The 17,294-nt window shown below is 53.7% G+C and overlaps 1 protein-coding gene across 1 annotated transcript in view; it reads right to left on the bottom strand.

The window, feature by feature from the left end:
* The window catches only part of IDH2 (isocitrate dehydrogenase (NADP(+)) 2), a 17,491-nt gene extending 5,178 nt beyond the window's left edge, over nt 1–12,313 (bottom strand). Inside the window, exons 1-5 of the mRNA XM_059371567.1 lie at nt 12,129–12,313; nt 3,007–3,098; nt 1,930–2,095; nt 582–742; nt 351–494 (exon numbers count right to left, since the gene is read on the bottom strand). Of these exons, the coding sequence (XP_059227550.1) occupies nt 351–494; nt 582–742; nt 1,930–2,095; nt 3,007–3,098; nt 12,129–12,243 (678 nt within the window). The 5' untranslated portion in view covers nt 12,244–12,313. The remainder of the gene's footprint in view (nt 1–350; nt 495–581; nt 743–1,929; nt 2,096–3,006; nt 3,099–12,128) is intronic.
* Between the last annotated feature and the right edge of the window lie 4,981 nt (nt 12,314–17,294).

Below are 17,294 nucleotides of genomic sequence, written 5' to 3'. Positions count from 1 at the left end.
GGAGAAGGAGCACAGGAGGTCGGGGTGTCAGAGAAGGAGCACAGAAGTCGGGGTGTCAGAGAAGGAGCACAGGAGGTCGGGGTGTCAGAGAAGGAGCACAGGAGGTCGGGGTGTCGGAGAAGGAGCACAGAGAGTCAGGGAGTGGGCAGCTCGCTAATCAGGAGTCTTCCCGCCCACTCTGCCCCAGGCACACTGCGGGCTCCCCTGAACGTGTCCTGGTTGCATCTGCTCACAGGCCTCAGACCTGCCTCAGCCACGGACACAGGGGGAGTGAGAACCCACAGTCCGCAGCGGCCCGGGAGGGGTCCAGGCTCAGGGAGGGGCACGCTCAGGAGCCGCGGGGGCCTCACCTCATCGGTATTGTACATGCCCATCCCCACGCCGCCGCCGGGGAAGTTGTACACCTCCCACTCCTTCGCACCACTGCCGTCCTTCGGTGAGAAGACCATCTTAAACGTGCCGGCCCGGTCCACCACAAAGTCTGTGGCCTTGTACTATGGAGACAAGAGCGCAGCTCAGGCCGGGGGGGGTCCAGGTGAGGGTGCCCCGGCCAGTGCGAGCCCACCCTCGCCGGCACCCACCTGGTCGCCATGGGCGTGCCTGCCGATGGTGATGGGCTTGGTCCAGCCCGGGACCAGGCGGGGGATGTTTTTGCAAATGATGGGTTCCCGGAAGACGGTCCCCCCGAGGATGTTCCGAATGGTCCCGTTGGGACTCTTCCACATCTTCTTCAGCTTGAACTCTGTGAGGACAGAGTCAAAGTGGCCCCGCTGCAGCCCCCACCTTCCAACCAAAATCTGAACCCTCAGCAAGAACGCAGCCAGACGGGAGCCCTGGAAGTCGGCCCAGGGCTGTCTGGGATTCGAATGTGCAGGCTGTGGGATCAGATTTCTTGGCTTCTGGGTCTAACTCCACCACCTCAAACTGTGAATTTTATGCAAGTCACTTAACCTGAACTGAAAAATGAAATGACTGCTAAAACACTTAGCCTTTGGGCAATTAAATAAACTTAGAAATGGCTAGCGTCTGCTGTTTTTCCCACATCATGCTCAGATGCGGCAGCACCTGGCCGCACTGCAGACGTGCGGTTCCAGCCACCGGGTCCAGCCCGCATTACTGAGAGGGTGACTCCCTACTTCCTCGTCCACAAAACAGGGATGCATAAATCCCAGGACTCCGGAGAAGTGAGAGAAAAACTGCAAAAAGCTTCACACTAACTAAGATGATTCCAACAGCCTATGGTCAGGTTCCACCCGAAAGACAGGAGGCGCTCTGGGGCATTTGGAAATGGGCCTTGAATGCCTTCTCCCAGAGCCCTCACACTGCAGGACGTAGCAACAGAGAAAGAGTTCTGCAAACCCCTGAGCTACTCTTTCTCGAATTTTCCAAACCTGGCCCCTCTGTCCACACAATGGTCCCTGAGTTCATGGAACCCTTGAAAGTGGTCCCCAGAACCAAGGCCCAGCAGCCAGTCCAAGCCTGGTGAGGGCACCTCTCTAAGACCCTTCCCCGGCCACAGAGCTGTGGTGCCAAGACAGTGGAGAGATACAAGCCAGAGAGAGAGCCCTGAGGCTCTCAAGGATACATGCCTGACATAGAGCACTCTGCTGGACAGGGGTGGCCCCAGTGTCTACATAAACCTGCCTGTGGAACAGTCTAGAAGGCCAGAGGGGCAGGCTGCCCAGAGAGCCTGTCCTTACTATAACAGCATCAGCATGAACTTCCTCCTCGCTGTCGCCAAGGACCCCTACCCTGGCCAGAGCCACACAGCACAGCACAAACACCACCGGCCTGGGAGCACCACCCCACCCAGCCTCATCTGCAGGAACCCCTAGGGCTCCCCTATCCCCCCGGCTATCGCAGGGAGACCGGCTCATGGCATAGCCCCCACTGCCCCGACCCACCCACCTCCCCTCCACACCCTCATACCTTCCACACGGGCCTCATCGGGGGTGATGGTGGCACACTTGACGGCCACACTGTACTTCTGGGTGGCCAACGCCGAGTCTATGGTGACCTGGTCGTCGGTCTGGTCACGGTGTGGGAGCCCCAGATCGAAATACTTGAGCTGGACGTCCACATGGGGTAGGATGAGCTAGGGACAGATGACGGGGGCAGGCATCAGTGTGTGTGTGTCTCAGGAGCTTGTGAGGGCCATAGCACAGGACACCCAGGAAGGGCAGGGATGAGGGAAGGGGGCAGCATGGCAGGGGCGGGGGGGGGGGGGGGGGGGGGCCAGTCCCGGGGGGGGGGGGGGGGGGGGTAGGATCAGCCATTCCTCAGAGGGGCCAGGCGGAAGCTGTCAGGATGCCAGGGCTCTCTGGAAAGAGGCCAGCGGACCAGGCTGCAGCCCCTCAGAGGGCCCAGCCCCTAGCATGGACTGCGATGGCCCACCAACTCGAGATGCATCTAGATTTCTCCGGACAATGGGTTCCCTCTTCTTCCCCATTCAGAAGTGGCCATTCTCGACCTTTTTCTTACGGACGCACACACAATACAGGACGGGGGTCTTTACATGGCCAACAAGCTCTCCAGGCAGATCCAGACCGCGAGACTCTGGAGAAGCCCGGCAGCCACGCTGGGAGCCATCCACCATGATGGCTCAGACCCACTGCTGTCAGGACACACCTCGGCCCCGACCCCAGATAACGTCCCTGAACCGCTGAGGAAAGGTGAGCGCGCCACCCTGCTCTTTCCACTCCCTTGAGAACGCCCATCGGACCGTGGGACATCAAGACGGACACCATACAGGATAGGCCTTGAACGTGCACCCCCCCATTCTGGAAAACACGCGGGCCTCAGCACCGGCACTGGCACAAGACAGATGGCTGAGGAGGGGCCCCTGCCCGACGTCGTGAAAACCATGCATGGTGTGGACATGACAGCAGGGTGGATGGAAGGATGGGAACGGGGCTGCGGCTGCCCACCAGGGTGGCAGGTGAGCCCCGGGGGCCGTCACAGGGATGAGGGGCCATGCGGAGAGCCACCCGCTGTGGGAGGGGCTACCTTCTCCTTGATGAACTGCCAGATGATCCGGGTCATCTCGTCGCCATCCATCTCCACCACCGGCTTCGCCACCTTGATCCTCTTGTCGGCATCTGAAACCAGGCCCACGCAGCGATCACAGCTCTAGGACGCTCGAGGGGGAGCCCTTCTCCTACCTGGCTGGACTTGCCCTTCACCAAGGAGGGAGCAGGGCCCCGTTAGCCATGTTCCCTCCCCCTCCGCAGGAGCAGCTCCCCGGCCACCTGGGGGGCCTGGATTCCCCCACCCAGGATGGCTGCCCAGAACTGGCCAGCAGGATGCCAGTCTGGCCCATCAGACCCTCTGCCCTGGGATCTGAAGGCAGCAGAGACCAACACAGAGCCTAACAGCCAGCTGGGGTCACCCCATCCAGCAGTAAGTCAGGGAGGGACACCTACGAGCCGCTGCCACCCCGTTCTGATACACTGCTTGAAGACAACACATCCAGGATTCACACCTTTCGAAATCCATGGAAAGCATAGGCTTAGGGCATCTGGAACAGAACTCAGAATCCTTGAGCCAAGCTGACTCAGGGAGGCCAGTCCTGTCAGAGAAGCACCTAAGGTCCAGGGAGATGGTAGAGGACAAGAGAAGTGGGTGGGGGGGGGCTCTCCAAGGGAAGTCTGACTCACGAGACAAATCAACAGTCTGAGCAGTGAATTCCAAAGAAAACTCAAGGAAACCGCCCACCCCCTTCAATCGGTGCAGGCTACCTGGAGGGAGAGTGCGATGAACCTTAGCCTGTAGCAGACAGAGAGGTATCCTGTTCCAGCACGTCGCTCTGCCCACAGCCGGGGAAGAAGCAGGGCCTCCAGAGTCAGGCAAGCGGGTCTGTGTAAAACCTACAGTCGGGCCTCTGTCCCCAGAAAGCTCAGGCAGGAGGACAGCTGAGAGCGGGACTCTGTCCCCAGCAGCCGCCTCAGCCCTCACTCAGGGCCCACGGACTCTTACGTTGCACACAATCCTTACAGACACTGTTCTGGGTCTTCTGCCTCACCAGAGATTAGACAGCAAGTCCTAAGAGGGGACCAGGACGTTCACTTAAAAACATCAGAAGTGACCACCGCTGGGAGGCTGGCAAGAGAAAGAAATCTCTGAAAAGCAGGCCTGAGACTAAACAAGCAGGACCACCTACACACCTTTAAAACAGAAACGACCAAAACCCCACAACCGCAAGCCTATCACTGTCCTACAACGCGCACCAGCGTGTGACTCATGCTGACATCCCCGGCCCACCAAGAGAAAGGTGAATTATGTGCAGCAAAAATGACTCACTTTCCAAAGATGTGCACAGATTTTTTTTAATCTAAAAATAATCTCCCAAGGATATGCAAACAGATTTTTTTTTTTTTAACCTAAAAAGAATGGGAGAGATTATTTAGGAAGAAAAATGAGACCCAGGGAGTGTGGCTTGTGTCAGAAGTCAGACTAGATCCCAGGTCTCTGGTTGAAGAGCGGCTCTGGACACCCTCGTGGGTCACATGCAGAGAAGCAGAGAGCAAACACAGACTCCAAACATTCCGTTCCCTAGAGAACAAGGCAGACGCAGCTGGCTGGCAGCGATCTACCACCCCTTCCAGGACTCGAAGGGGCCTCTGGACCCAAGTTAAAAAATTCCTCCACCCTTCTTGGTTGAAAGCTTGAGTATAAAAGGGCTTTAGGACCTGCAGAAAGTCTACTGAGGTGTTGCACAGCCCGCTTAGTTTTTAAGAACATCTCTTATGAGTTAATGTCATGAGAGCGAATGAAGATTTTTTTTTAACTGTACTCAATCTGCTGTAATTATAATCCCAAAGGAGAATTTATCCGGGGCCAGTCCTAAAGGTTTCAGCCTCACCTGAGCTCCACTCAAGTTTTGGGTTTCAGATACAGCAACCTGTGAGCCGTGGACACCCTGCACCCAGGGCTCAATGTCAAGATCACAGCGGGAAGCCCTCCCTGCTGGGCCGGCAGGTGTCAAACCCTCAGAAAACAACAGGGCCCACTTATTTACAACCAGGTGTTAAGTACCTCTTCCTGAAACACTGAGAAAAATCTAACAGTGGCAGACCTCAAGGATTGAGTATGTAAGGGGAAACCTACAGATGGAGAGAGTGGACAAGCAGGGGCTATTAACAGAGGCAGGAGTGGGGCACTGCGGGGCTCAGCTGGTTAAGCGCCTGCCTTCAGCTTCGGTCATGATCCCAGGGTCCTGAGATCGAGCCCCACATCGGGCTCCCTGCTCAGCCGAGACCCTGCTTCTCCCTCTCCCTGTGTTGGCCGCTCCCCTTGCTTGTGCTCTCTCTCACTTGCTCTGTCAAATAAATAAATAAAATCTTTAAGGGAAAAAAAAAGTCACAAGTAGAGCCTCCCTGAAGGCACACTTGCCAGAGATGGGCGCAGCCATGGGAGGCAAAGCAGCAGAGGCTTGGGGCGCCTGGGTGGCTCAGCCCCCCACTGGGCATGGAACCTACTTTAAAAAAATAAAATAAAAACCACCAACAATGGGGCACCTGCGTGGCTCAGTGGGTTAAAGCCTCTGCCTTCGGCTCAGGTCATGATCCCAGGGTCCTGAGCCCATGTTGGGCTCTCTTCTCAGCAGGGAGCCTGCATCCCTTCCTCTCTCCCTGCCTGCCTCTCTGTCTACCTGTGATCTCTGTCTGTCAAATAAATAAATAAAATCTTAAAAAGAAAAAAAAACACCAACAATTACAAAATCATGAAAAATTTACAAAAAAAAAAAAGACACTGCTCAGGCAGGGTTTCTAAAAATATATTAATTGGTGACCAAGGTTTTAAAATCAGGTGATTTCAAACAACAGTAACAACAAATAACCAATTAATAAATGGGTAAAGGACTTGAATAGGTATTTATTCAAAAATGTATATAAATGGGGGGCGCCTGGGTGGCTCAGTGGGTTGAGGCTCTGCCTTCAGCTTGGGTCATGATCTCAAGGTCTTGGGATCGAATCCCACATTGGGCTCTCTGCTCAACGGGGAACCTGCTTCTCCCTCTCTCTCTCTGCTTGCCTCTCTGCCTACTTGTGATCTCTCTCTGTCAAATAAATAAATAAAATATTTTTTTAAATGATATATCAATGGCCAATAAGCATATGAAAAGTCACCCCACAGCACTAATCATGAGGGAAATACAAATGAAAATCACAATGAGATACCACCTCACACCCACAAGGATGGCTACTATCAAAAAACACAAACTAACTTAACAAACCTCCCCCAAACAAAACAACAGGTGCTGGTGAGGATGTGGAGAAACCAGAATCCTGTGTAAGACAGCTGGTGAGAATGGAAATGTTGCAGCCACTACGGAAAACAGTATGATGGTTCCTCAAAAAATTAAAGATAGAAAAAAAAAAATTAAGGATAGAATGGCCATATTGTCCAGGGGTCCCCGGGGGACTCAGTGGGTTAAGCATCCAACTCTTGATTTCAGCTCAGGTCATGATCTCAGGGTGGGGAAATGGAGTTGGGGGTGGGGGGTACTTGGGCTCTGCTCTGGGCGTGAAGCCTGCGTGGCATTCTCTCTCTCCCTTTCCCTCTGCCCTTCCCCCCTTAAAAAAAAAAAAAGAAAGAAAAGAACTGCCACACTGTCTAGCAATCCCACTTCTAGATATATATCCAAAATAATTAAAAGCAGGGTCTTAAAGAGATATTTGTACACTCATGTCCATAGCAGAATTATTCACAACAGCCAAGAGGCAGAAGCAACTCAAGTGTCTGTCAAGGAAGGAACGGATGAACAAAATGTGACAGGAACCTTGGAGAGAAGACGACTCTGGAAACAAATCCAGGAAGGTTAAGAGAAATGTCCCTCCAAACGTTAAACAATGTTCCTAATTCCAAGTTTCTCCAAGACTGGGGTCCCCACCACTCAAATATGAATGGACTTGCTCGGAAGCTAAAAAAGGCAGTGCTGCCAAGGTTTCTGACAGCGATGAATGGGATCTGGAGCTAAGTCAACAGCTTTTGCTGCTCAAGTTCTTTAGGTTCAAATTCCACAAAGTCCGTTTCCCCCGGGATGGCCGGCAGACTCAACATGTGAATACTTACACAGACAGACAGCACCGCTACATCCCAAACACTTTCAATCCAGCTGCAAGTAACATACGTAAGAGGAAACTTAATAGCAATTAGAAGCAGTAATAAATCCGCAAGGAATCAATAACCATACTGCCTATGCTTTCCCCAATTCCTGTATTTTACTCAGAAGGTCAACAAATTTCAAATGGACTTTTTTTTTTAGGATTTTATTTGACAGAGATCACAAGCAGGCAGAGGCGGGCAGAGAGAGAGAGGAGGAAGCAGGCTCCCCCCTGAGCAGAGCTCAATGTGGGGCTCATCCCAGGACCCTGGGATCGCGACCTAAGTGGAAGGCAGTGGACTATTTTTTAAATGAGTATATAGAGAACGGACTATTCAGCCGTAAAAATTAAGAAAAAGCTAACACAAGCTATGACAGGGATAAACCTGGAGCACATTATGAGGACCAAAATAAGCTAGTTACTATATTTTATTTATTTATTTATTTATTTATTTATTTTTACTTACAGGGGGTACCTAGAGTAGTCAAATTCATAGAAACAGAAAGTGGCACGGAGACTGCCAGGAGCTGGGGGGAGGAGGGGGTGGGGCCTTGTTGTTTAACGGGTACAGTTTCAGTTTTGCAAGATTACAGAGCTCTGGGGATTGGCTGTACAACAACAATGTGAAAATATTTAACACTAGTGAACTGCACTCTTAAAAGCGGTCAAGATGGAGATTTTTGTTGTGTAGTTGTTTACCACGATACAAAATAAGAAATAAGATCTTTTTTAAGTTTTTAAAAATTTAAACCTGTGGGGGGGTGGGTGGGAGGGAGAGACAACCCAGGAGATTTTACATAAAAATCCAGTCTCTTCTTCTTTTTTCTTTTTAAAGATTTTATTTATTTATTTGAGAGAGAAAGAGAGCACAAGCAGGGGGAGTGGCAGAGGGAGAAGCAGGCACTCCTCAGGGAGCAGGGAGCCTGACCCAGCATTTCCAGGAACTCCTGGAATGTCACAAGCCAGAGGCAGACGCTCAACCCACTGAACCCCCCCAGGAGCCCCCCAGTCTCTTCCTGAAGCATAAGTGGCTTTCCCCACACGGAGCTGGCGCTCACCCACAGCTAGGATGGGCTGTGCAGGGGGCACAGCTTCTCCTTCATTCCAGGCCTATCACCTACTCTCCAAGGTCGTGTGCCCCAAGGCATCGGAGTTGGGAGACCCGGTGTGTGGTTCAGCCAATATGGCAGAGACACCCTAGCATCTGCCCCTCTCTGGGAGACAATGATGACAAGTAATCTGAAATCCAAGGAACAGAGCGCATGGGCCTCCCTGACAGCTTCCAAGGGCCAGCCTCCATGCAATACTGCACGCTATCCTCTCGGCCAGAGTGCGGGATGGAATTACAGCAGCCACCGGCGGCCGGGAAGGCCAATTCTCCTCCCCATCTGGACCGCTAGCACCCAACACGAAGTAAGGATTTCAAAGCCTGTTCCCCAGGCTCAAGATCGGCCTGCCGCTCCAAACTCAAGGCTGAAGGTCTCTCTGTCCCGAGAGAGCCACCCGAAGAGTGAGTGCTTTACCACTTTCCCACCTTGGCTGTGGTCAGCAGAGAAGCTAAGATCAGCAAAGGTGAGGGGCTCTTCCTTCAAAATGCATCCGGAATCCAAGCCCTTCTCACCACCCCCCAGCGCTACTCCCCTCTTTTTTCTTTTCTCCAACTCTTGCCAGATTAGGACTACAAGCCTCCTACGAAGACCTTGCAGCCAGAGCACTCCTGCTTAATGTAAATCTTCTCAAAACCCTCCAAAACTTCCCCTTGCACTCAAAGTAAAGGTCAAAGCCCTCAGAAATGCAAGGCCCCCCATGAGGCCTGACCTAATCGGTCCCTAACCACCGGTCCTAACTCTGTGTCAGCCTCGGGCACTCCTCCCTCAAGCAAAGGTGGTCCCCTCCAGCATGGCCTTGGCACCTGACAACCAAATGGCCTTGTTTGCTTCCTTGCCTTAGGACTTGATTCAAGGTCTTTTCCCCGCCGTCCCATCCAAACTTTCTCGCACACCTGCCTGGCCGATTTGTTCCCCTCAGCTCGTGTTACTTTACACCACACTAGCCAACTTTGGCCTTGTTTTACTGACTGTCCCCGCATCAGAATTTGGGCTCCCCAAGGGCAGAAATCTTTGCCTCTTACCCCTGGCTCTATCCCCAGCACCGTGCACCGCGCCTGACCCACAGGAGAACACAGTAGTTGTTGAAGTCACAAATGAAATGTCAAGTCACAGTCAATCTGGTCTGTCCTGCCCTTGCCTCCTGTTGGGATGAAATGCGCTCTACCCCCCTCCCCTCCAGTCCCCTCCCCCCATCCTGGAATGCACAGCCACAGAGACTGAGGAATTCTCATCAGCAGACTGCACCAGACCATCACAAATGCAGTTAAATGCTCTACCACTGAGCTATACCCCAGCACCTAGACCATCACAAATGTACATGGATGCCATCTCTGCCAGCCAGTGGGTAACTTGCCCTGGAAAAGCTCACACTTTTACACTGTGTTAAAATATGCAATCCAGTGGCATTTTATATTCTTTTAAAGATTTTACTTATTTGAGAGAGAGAGAGACAATGAGTGGGGTGAAGGGCAGAGGGAGAAAGAGGTTCCCCACTGAACTGGGAGCCCGATGCTAGGCTGGATCCCAGGACCCTGAGATCATGACCTGACCCAAAGGCAGGTGCTTAACGGGCTGAGCCACCCAGGGGTCCCTGCACTGGCATTTTCAACATGCATTTCCATTAGTGTAAACCCCAGGACAGGTCACAGAGCCTGGCTTCCAGGAACCAGAGGGCAGTGTCCAGCACCTCGTACCCTGAATGGAACCAGCGCAACAGGCTTCAACCTCCCAGGGAGGATATGAGGGCTGGCCCCAGGCCTTCTGGAGGATGTTCCTCTAAACCTGCCATGCCTAAACATGCCCACCCAAAATACCTCTGATGGGGCAGCAGTGGTCCTACCTGCTGTGGTTGAAACCAGCTTCAGCAGAGAACACATAATAACTCCACCAGTGGGGGTGCCTGTGTGTCCCAGTGGGTTGGATAATTGCCTTTGGCTCAGGAGTCTGGGGATCGAGTCCCACATCAGGGTCTCCGCTCAGCAGGGAGTCTGCTTCTCCCTCTGACCCTCCCCCCTCTCCTGTTCTCTCTCTCAAATAAATAAAACTTAACAAAACAATAATAAAATCCCTCCACCGGTGGGTCTGCAGAACTTTGAACAATCATTAAGTGACTCCCTGAAATCTAGGAGTGCAGGCAAGTCACCAAGGTCTGAAAAGTTAAGAGGTGGGGTGAGAAAATCAAGAAGTTCCCAGGTGAGGAGTGGAGGTAAGGCAGGCCAGACAAGACCATTCTCCCCGTGAGTGCTTGGGCCGAGCCTACCCTCACTTTCCCAAAAGCCGAGAAAGCCAGCATATGGGAACCACCACCAGCAGTCGCTGGAGGCCTAGGAATTCCAAAACTAGAGCCATGCATGAATTACCGAGCAGCAAAGACACACGAGTGTTTTAGCCAAAAAAAATATATTCTTTCCTTGTACTCGAGGGGAATGCCAAATCATTCTGTCTCCTGCAGCGTTGCCAGGTAACAAGCTAGCAGAAAGCCCAGTTGGAATCTCTTGTCCAACTCAAATACTACGTACTGGCCCCATTAATAAACCAACGGCTTGGGGACATCTGGAAAGACCTACGACTAAAAAAGCTTTCTTTCTTACCATCAGTGCAGGGGAGAAATAGGAAGAACCGGAGAATGTCTTTAACTCCCACTCTATTTTGCTAAAGTTGGTACCATATGGAAAACTCCGTTTTGAGGCCTGTGGCCACTTGGAATCTTGAGAATTGCAAGACAGACTACTTAGAGACAAATCCTAGAAATACAAAAGCAGAAATGCCCCTTTCTTCTTGGCAGGAGAAGGGGGGTGGGCCAGCGAGTCCCCCCTCCCCTCCTCAATTCTGGTCAGCTGCTCCCACACTTGTTAAAGATTACCCTACCCTAACAGTAAGGCCAAGCTGCCTGGGCCCCACTCCCTCTTCCTCACTGTCCTGGCTCACTCGGAGGGGGCTGCAGGCCAGGTCAGGAAAGGGGTTTCCGTGGCAACAGGCAAGGGACAGGGCCAAGGGACCCACATTCTCCCTGCCTTTTGTAGCTGGCAGTGGAGAGTCACAGTACTGGCCAATGCCCACATGCCACGGGGTTAGGGGTGGGGGGCAGCCCAGGCTGGTAATGGAGGTTCAGGCTAAATCCTGCTTATTCTGACCTGATTACTGTTTTCTCTCCTAAGCGGGACGTTAAGGGTGTCACAGAAGCAGTGAGGAACTATTCAGGAAAGTGGCATTTTTGGTGCCCCTGCCCAACCGCCCCGTTGCCCAGGCGGGAGAGAGGAGCGAGCCAAGGAGCAGTGCAGGGGCGTACTGGCGAGAAAAGGCAGGTCGGGCCGCGGAGAGGCTCCTGAGACCGGAGCGGAGCGGGGTGGGGGGTGGGGGTCACCAAACAATAGGGAAAATTAAAAGGACGCTCCTCCAGCTGTCGCGTGAAAGGCTCCAAAAATAGCGGCCGCGGGCCTGACAGTGAGGAGGGATTACCGAGCGCCCCGCTGCAAAGGAAGGGGAAGTGGATGCCTCCTCCCCGCCTTTGTCTGAGCCCGGCCCGCGCCGCGACCCTCGCTCTCACCGGAACACCGGGCCGGGTGCACCCGCCCCCTACTCGCTCGCCTGTCCCCCTCATGGGGACGCTGGGCAGGCAAGGCGGCAAAATACCCTCCGGGCCCGGGACCCCGCCCGTGCAGGGCCGCAGGACCCGCCGCGCCAGGGCCACCAGTTGCCACCGTCCTTCAAGTCCCCACCCCTGCGCCTGGCGCGGCCAGAGAGCCGGGGGCCGGGGAGCGCGTGGCCGCCCCCCGCTCTTTGTGTGTGTGCCAAGCCCGCCGTCCCCAGCCCAGCCATGGTCCCGACTCGGGCTCCCAGGTCTCCGCCCGGGAGGCCGCCACGTCGCGGTGCCGGGCGCGCGCCCCGCCCGGACCCTCCTCGTGGCACTCACAGTGGCGCCGCGGCTGCTCCTGCAAGTTGGGGCCCGTCGGGGCTGCCGACGCCCAGGCCGGCCCGGAGCCGGAGGCTCTGCAGAGCGAGCGTACGACCCGCAGGTAGCCAGCCATCCCGCCAAGCAGGCCAGACGCGAGCGCCGGTGCTGCCCCCGGCTGCCTGGCTGCGTGCAGCCCAGGCCCGTCCGGCGCCCAGGCGCGGGCAGGGGCGGGGCGGGGCTGCCGGAGGCCGCCACGCGATTGGGCCTCTTCGGGGAGGAGGCGGGGCCGGGGCCGGGCCGGGCCGGACTCCTCCGCCCCTCCCCCCAACCGCGCACGAGCCGGACCCCGCCCCAGCGCCCAGCGCGCGCTTCCATTGGCGCCAAGGGGCTGCCGCGAGAGGCCGAAAGACCCACCGCGACCCGCGCGCTGGGGCGGGAGCCGAGGTCTTAGGGCACCTGTCAACGAGGCTAAACCCCTCTCTCCGGGGTGCCCTATTTAAACCTGGGTGTCCGTTGCTGACAAATCAGCTTAAACCCCCAAAGTGAGCAAACGCCTGCGCCCTTCGCGTCGGCTGGGCTGAAACTCCTTGGCATGAACCAAGTGCGGGTTCCGCGTTCTTGGACTGAGGCCACGGGCACGTCGGCTCTCCTCAAGTTCGCGCTCGCGGATACTCCGGTCCCGTCCACGAGTTGTGCAGACTGACCCGAGTCAAGAGCTGAAATCTCTCCTCCTCTGCTTCTCACCAGAAGGTCAAGCTGCTAATCCTCGAAGTCCTTCAGCCCCGCCAGACTCTGTTTTCTCCCGTGCGAAATGGGAATTACCACAGTAGCGGGGCTGCCGGGAGAGGTGGGTGACATAACGCAAGGAAAAGTGTTGGGGCACACCCTCGGCTCCACGGTTGTGGTCGGTGCTTATCCCGATTTATCTGGAAGCGGTCAGGATCCACCCTAGCAAACAGTCCCATCTTTGCCTGTTGGCCTGCGGAAGACAATATGATTGGTTCTGTCACAGGCGACCCAAGTCTCATCGCCCCTGTTCTGGAAATGAGACACCAGCTGGGTCGGGTTTTATGTAGAAAAATCTGACCCCAGCCCCCGCTTTCCCCGTCACACCAACTCCACATACTAGCAACCTCTTTTCTGCCCTGTGGCCCCAGCTCTCCCCTTCATTGCCTCACAGTCCGCATTGCCAGATGGGGCTGGGCCAAGAAAGCGACCTTGAATTTCTGACTTCAACACTTCCTTCTCCCTGTCCCAACCAGGCAGATCTACTGCTTTGGCCCTGAGATTGATTTTGGACACCCCTCCCCGCCCAAGTCTGAGGTCTCAAGTCAAAGGCCTGATCTTGGGCCAGCCTGTCCCAGAATGACTCATGATGCCTTGCACTCTGTTCCCAGTCCTCTTGTTCAAAACACAGTTGAAGACCTTGAGAGCCCCTGGTATTTGCCTTTTTGCCATCCCGGTATTATCAGGCACCTGGGCTTCTGTGTCCATACCTGTCAACAGGGAACGTGGACCCCCTGAAGATCCTTGTAGCCTGAACAGTGAGATTCGGTTATGGATGTCAGCTGCCCATACTACCACTTCTGAAATGGCCATGAAGAAATTGCTGCCCACCCCGAGGCACTCATCTATTCCTTTGTGTGGCAGACTAGGGTGTCAGAAGCCCTAGTGAGAGGCAGACCTGAAGCCTCGGGGTGTTCCAGAGTCAAACCGTCACCTGCAGAGAGGGTGGGGGCCCATGTATCCTTTGCAAATCCAGCAGTAGCCCAGGACAGTGAGACGAGGTCTTCTGATTAAACATCCTCTTGGGCGCCTGGGTGGCTCAGTGGGTTGAGCCGCTGCCTTCGACTCGGGTCATGATCTCAGGGTCCTGGGATCGAGACCCACATCGGGCTCTCTGCTCGGCAGGGAGCCTGCTTCTCTCTCTCTCTCTCTCTCTCTCTGCCTGCCTCTCCATCTACTTGTGATTTCTCTCTGTCAAATAAAATAAATAAAAAATAAACATCCTCTTGCACCCTGCGTCCCTGGGTTCCCACTCCATGCCAGCCCTCCCCATAAGGTGCCTGTTTGGTGACACAGCTCGCATTTGCTCAAAGAGGTTAGGACACACACTCAAAGTCACAGAGCTGGGAAGCACCAGAACCCTAGCCCATACCCATATACCCGGCTCACAGTCTGTTACTCTTTTAAGAAAGAAGGAGCAGAGTCCCTATTTACTGTACTTGTTTGGAATTCCTGGCAGTGCCAGCTACTGGACCTGAAAGCCACTTTATAGAAAGATGGTGTGTAAAGGAAAAATGCCCAGATCCTCCAGTGTGGGGTCAGCAGAATCGGAAACCTCCCTCCCTCTCACAGACTGCCACAGGCCTGAAGCACAGCCCTGAGCAGTCACTCCCCAGCTAGCTCTGGACAGTAGCTCTCCTGTGGAAACTTCCACACTTCCATGTTTCTAATCAAACAAACGGCAATTAGTTACTGAATTGAGGTTTTCTGCAAGTTTCGCATGGAGGCACCAGACTCGGTCTCTACCCCTGGGGAGCCAGATACACAGCTGTGCCATCCCCACAAACCGGGCACAGGAAGAAAGTGTCCCAAGAGGAGCTTAAGTGGGGAGCAAAGCACCAAACACAAAATTACTTCTGGTGGGGGAGACCCTGGTTGGTTTAGGGCAGGACTGCACATCAGGCTGGCTCTTAAGGATATTTACCACCTGGGAGGAGCTTGAACAGGCTGTCTGTGAGAGGGAGGGACTTGAACTTCCCCCGGTGGACCCTCTAGAGCACTAGGTGCACAGTGTTTGTTGGCAGGGGTAACATCTGGCAACAGCAGTGACAGCACGTTGGGGACCCGGGGATTGGTCCTGGGCCGCGGAGGTCCGAGTCCCTGAAGGAGGGCCAGGCCTCACCCAAGGTCCTGGCAGGACCCTCAAGACCGGAGGTGTTACAGAGATGGAATGGGCAGGAATCGCTGTGGGCAGGACTTGGGCTGGGGGAGGAGTCAGAGTGACTCAGACTTCCATCCCTGGGGCTGGAGGGATAGTCATGCCATTATTAGAATCAGAAAAGCAGAGAAGGCAGGGTATGTGGGGTGGGGGGGCGTGGGTGGGTATGTGTCTGTGTGTGTTGATAGCCAAGCTATTTATGGTCATTTCTTTCTTTCTTTCTTTTTAAAATATTTTATTTATTTGACACAGAGAGAAATAGCAAGAGAGGGAACACAAGCAGGGCGAGTGGGAGAGGGAGAAGCAGGCTCCCTGCTGAGCAGGGAGCCTGTCGTGAGGCTCCATCCCAGGACTCCAGCCAGGATCATGACCTGAGCTGAAGGCAGACGTGTAACGACTGAGCCACCCAGGTGCCCCTATTTATGGTCATTTCTAAACTGACGTCCCTGCCCGAAGTCTGTCCCTTCCCCTTCCCAGTCACACTGCCACAGGCCTGAAGCACAGCCCTGAGCAGTCACTCCCCAGCTAACTCTGGACAGTAGCTCTCCAGGCCCCATACAGTCAAGTCTGATGACTTGTAACATTTACCGACCTTCACCTCCTCACCATCCTTCTCTCCTACTATTTCCTCTCCCCCAAAACTCTAAATTTAGCCATTCCTCCAAGTAGTCCCTGACTCTGAGCCTTCGTACAGCCCATCCTTCCAGCAAGTCCCACACCCACCCCACCATCCCACCCCAAACTCCCCAACCCCCCACATCAGTCAAGCCCACCTTCTCAAGCCTGCTCTGGTGTTGAGGGGCACACAGCATTCATATACACCTAAGTCATCATGCAAGGTAAACAATCCTCCCCCCCAATAAAAGAGCACCATATACTACTTTTTTTTTTTTTTTTTTAAAGTAGGCAGAGAGGGAGGCAGAGAGAGAGGAAGCAGGCGCCCCGCTGAGCAGAGAGCCTGATGTGGGGCTCGATCCTGGGACCCTGAGATCACGACCTGAGCTGAAGGCAGAGGCTTTATTTACTTATTTATTTATTAAGATTTTATTTATTTATTTGCTAGACAGGGAGCACAAGTAGGCAGAGAGGCAGGCAGGGAGAGAGAGAGGAGGAAGCAGGCTCCCTGCTGAGCAGAGAGCCTGATGCAGGGCTCCATCCCAGGACCCTGAGACCATGACCTGAACGGAAGGCAGAGGCTTCAACCCACTGAGCCACCCAGGCGCCCCACCATATACTACTTTAATTTTAACTTTGTCAAAGAAATCTGCGGACAATAACAGGCAGGGTCCAGAAGCAAACTTGGAAGATTTTATTTATTTATTTTTTAAGATTTATTTATTTATTTGACAGAGAGAAAGAGAACACAAGCAGGGGGAGTGGAAGGAGAAGCAGGGTGCGGGGACCTCAAGCCACTGGGGGTGTCAGAGAGATGGATGTGTAAAGAGGCCATTTTAAAATTACCGTGGATGTGGTTGGAAGGAGTGTGGGCTAGTATCTCTCTGGAGGGTAACTGGGTAGCCTCCATCCTTTTATAAAATGCACATTCACGTTCATCCAGAAATTCCACTCTGAAAGACTGACACCATGGAAATACTCACCAGATTGTTTAGAGACATAAAAGAGCAAGTTATTCACTGCGACACTGTTTATACCAGGGGAAAATTACGAACGACTTTATGTCCAATGTCAGTTATACTAAGAATGAGGTAGACTTATATTTGCTGATGTGAAAAATTGTAATGTGATACATTAAGTGAAAATAAAATGTTGCGGGTACGCCTGGATGGCTCAGTCCATTAAGCTGCCTTCAAGCTCTGGTCACCATCCCAGGGTTCTGGGATCAATCCTGCATCAGGCTCCCTGCTTAGCGGGGAGCCTGCTTCTCTCTCTGCCTCTGCCTGCCACTCTGCCTGCTTGTGCTCTCTCTCTCTCTGACAAAAAAATAAATAAATAGATCTTAAAAAAAAAATTAAGTTGCAGAGAACTACCCTATCAATATATACATACATATGTGTGAAAATCACATATATGTAAAAATTGAAAGCCACATAAAAAATCACATATATGAGGGGCGCCTGGGTGGCTCAGTGGGTTAAGCCGCTGCCTTCGGCTCAGGTCATGGTCTCAGAGTCCTGGGATCGAGTCCCACATCGGGCTCTCTGCTCAGCAGGGAGCCTGCTTCCTCCTCTCTCTCTGCCTGCCTCTCTGCCTAACTTGTGATCTCTCTCTCTGTCAAATAA

This window comes from Mustela nigripes, chromosome 13 (genome assembly GCF_022355385.1).
Source record: "Mustela nigripes isolate SB6536 chromosome 13, MUSNIG.SB6536, whole genome shotgun sequence".
NCBI lineage: Eukaryota > Metazoa > Chordata > Mammalia > Carnivora > Mustelidae > Mustela > Mustela nigripes.
The sequence above is the reverse complement of the archived record's forward strand: the minus strand, read 5'-3'. Positions and strand labels throughout refer to the sequence as shown.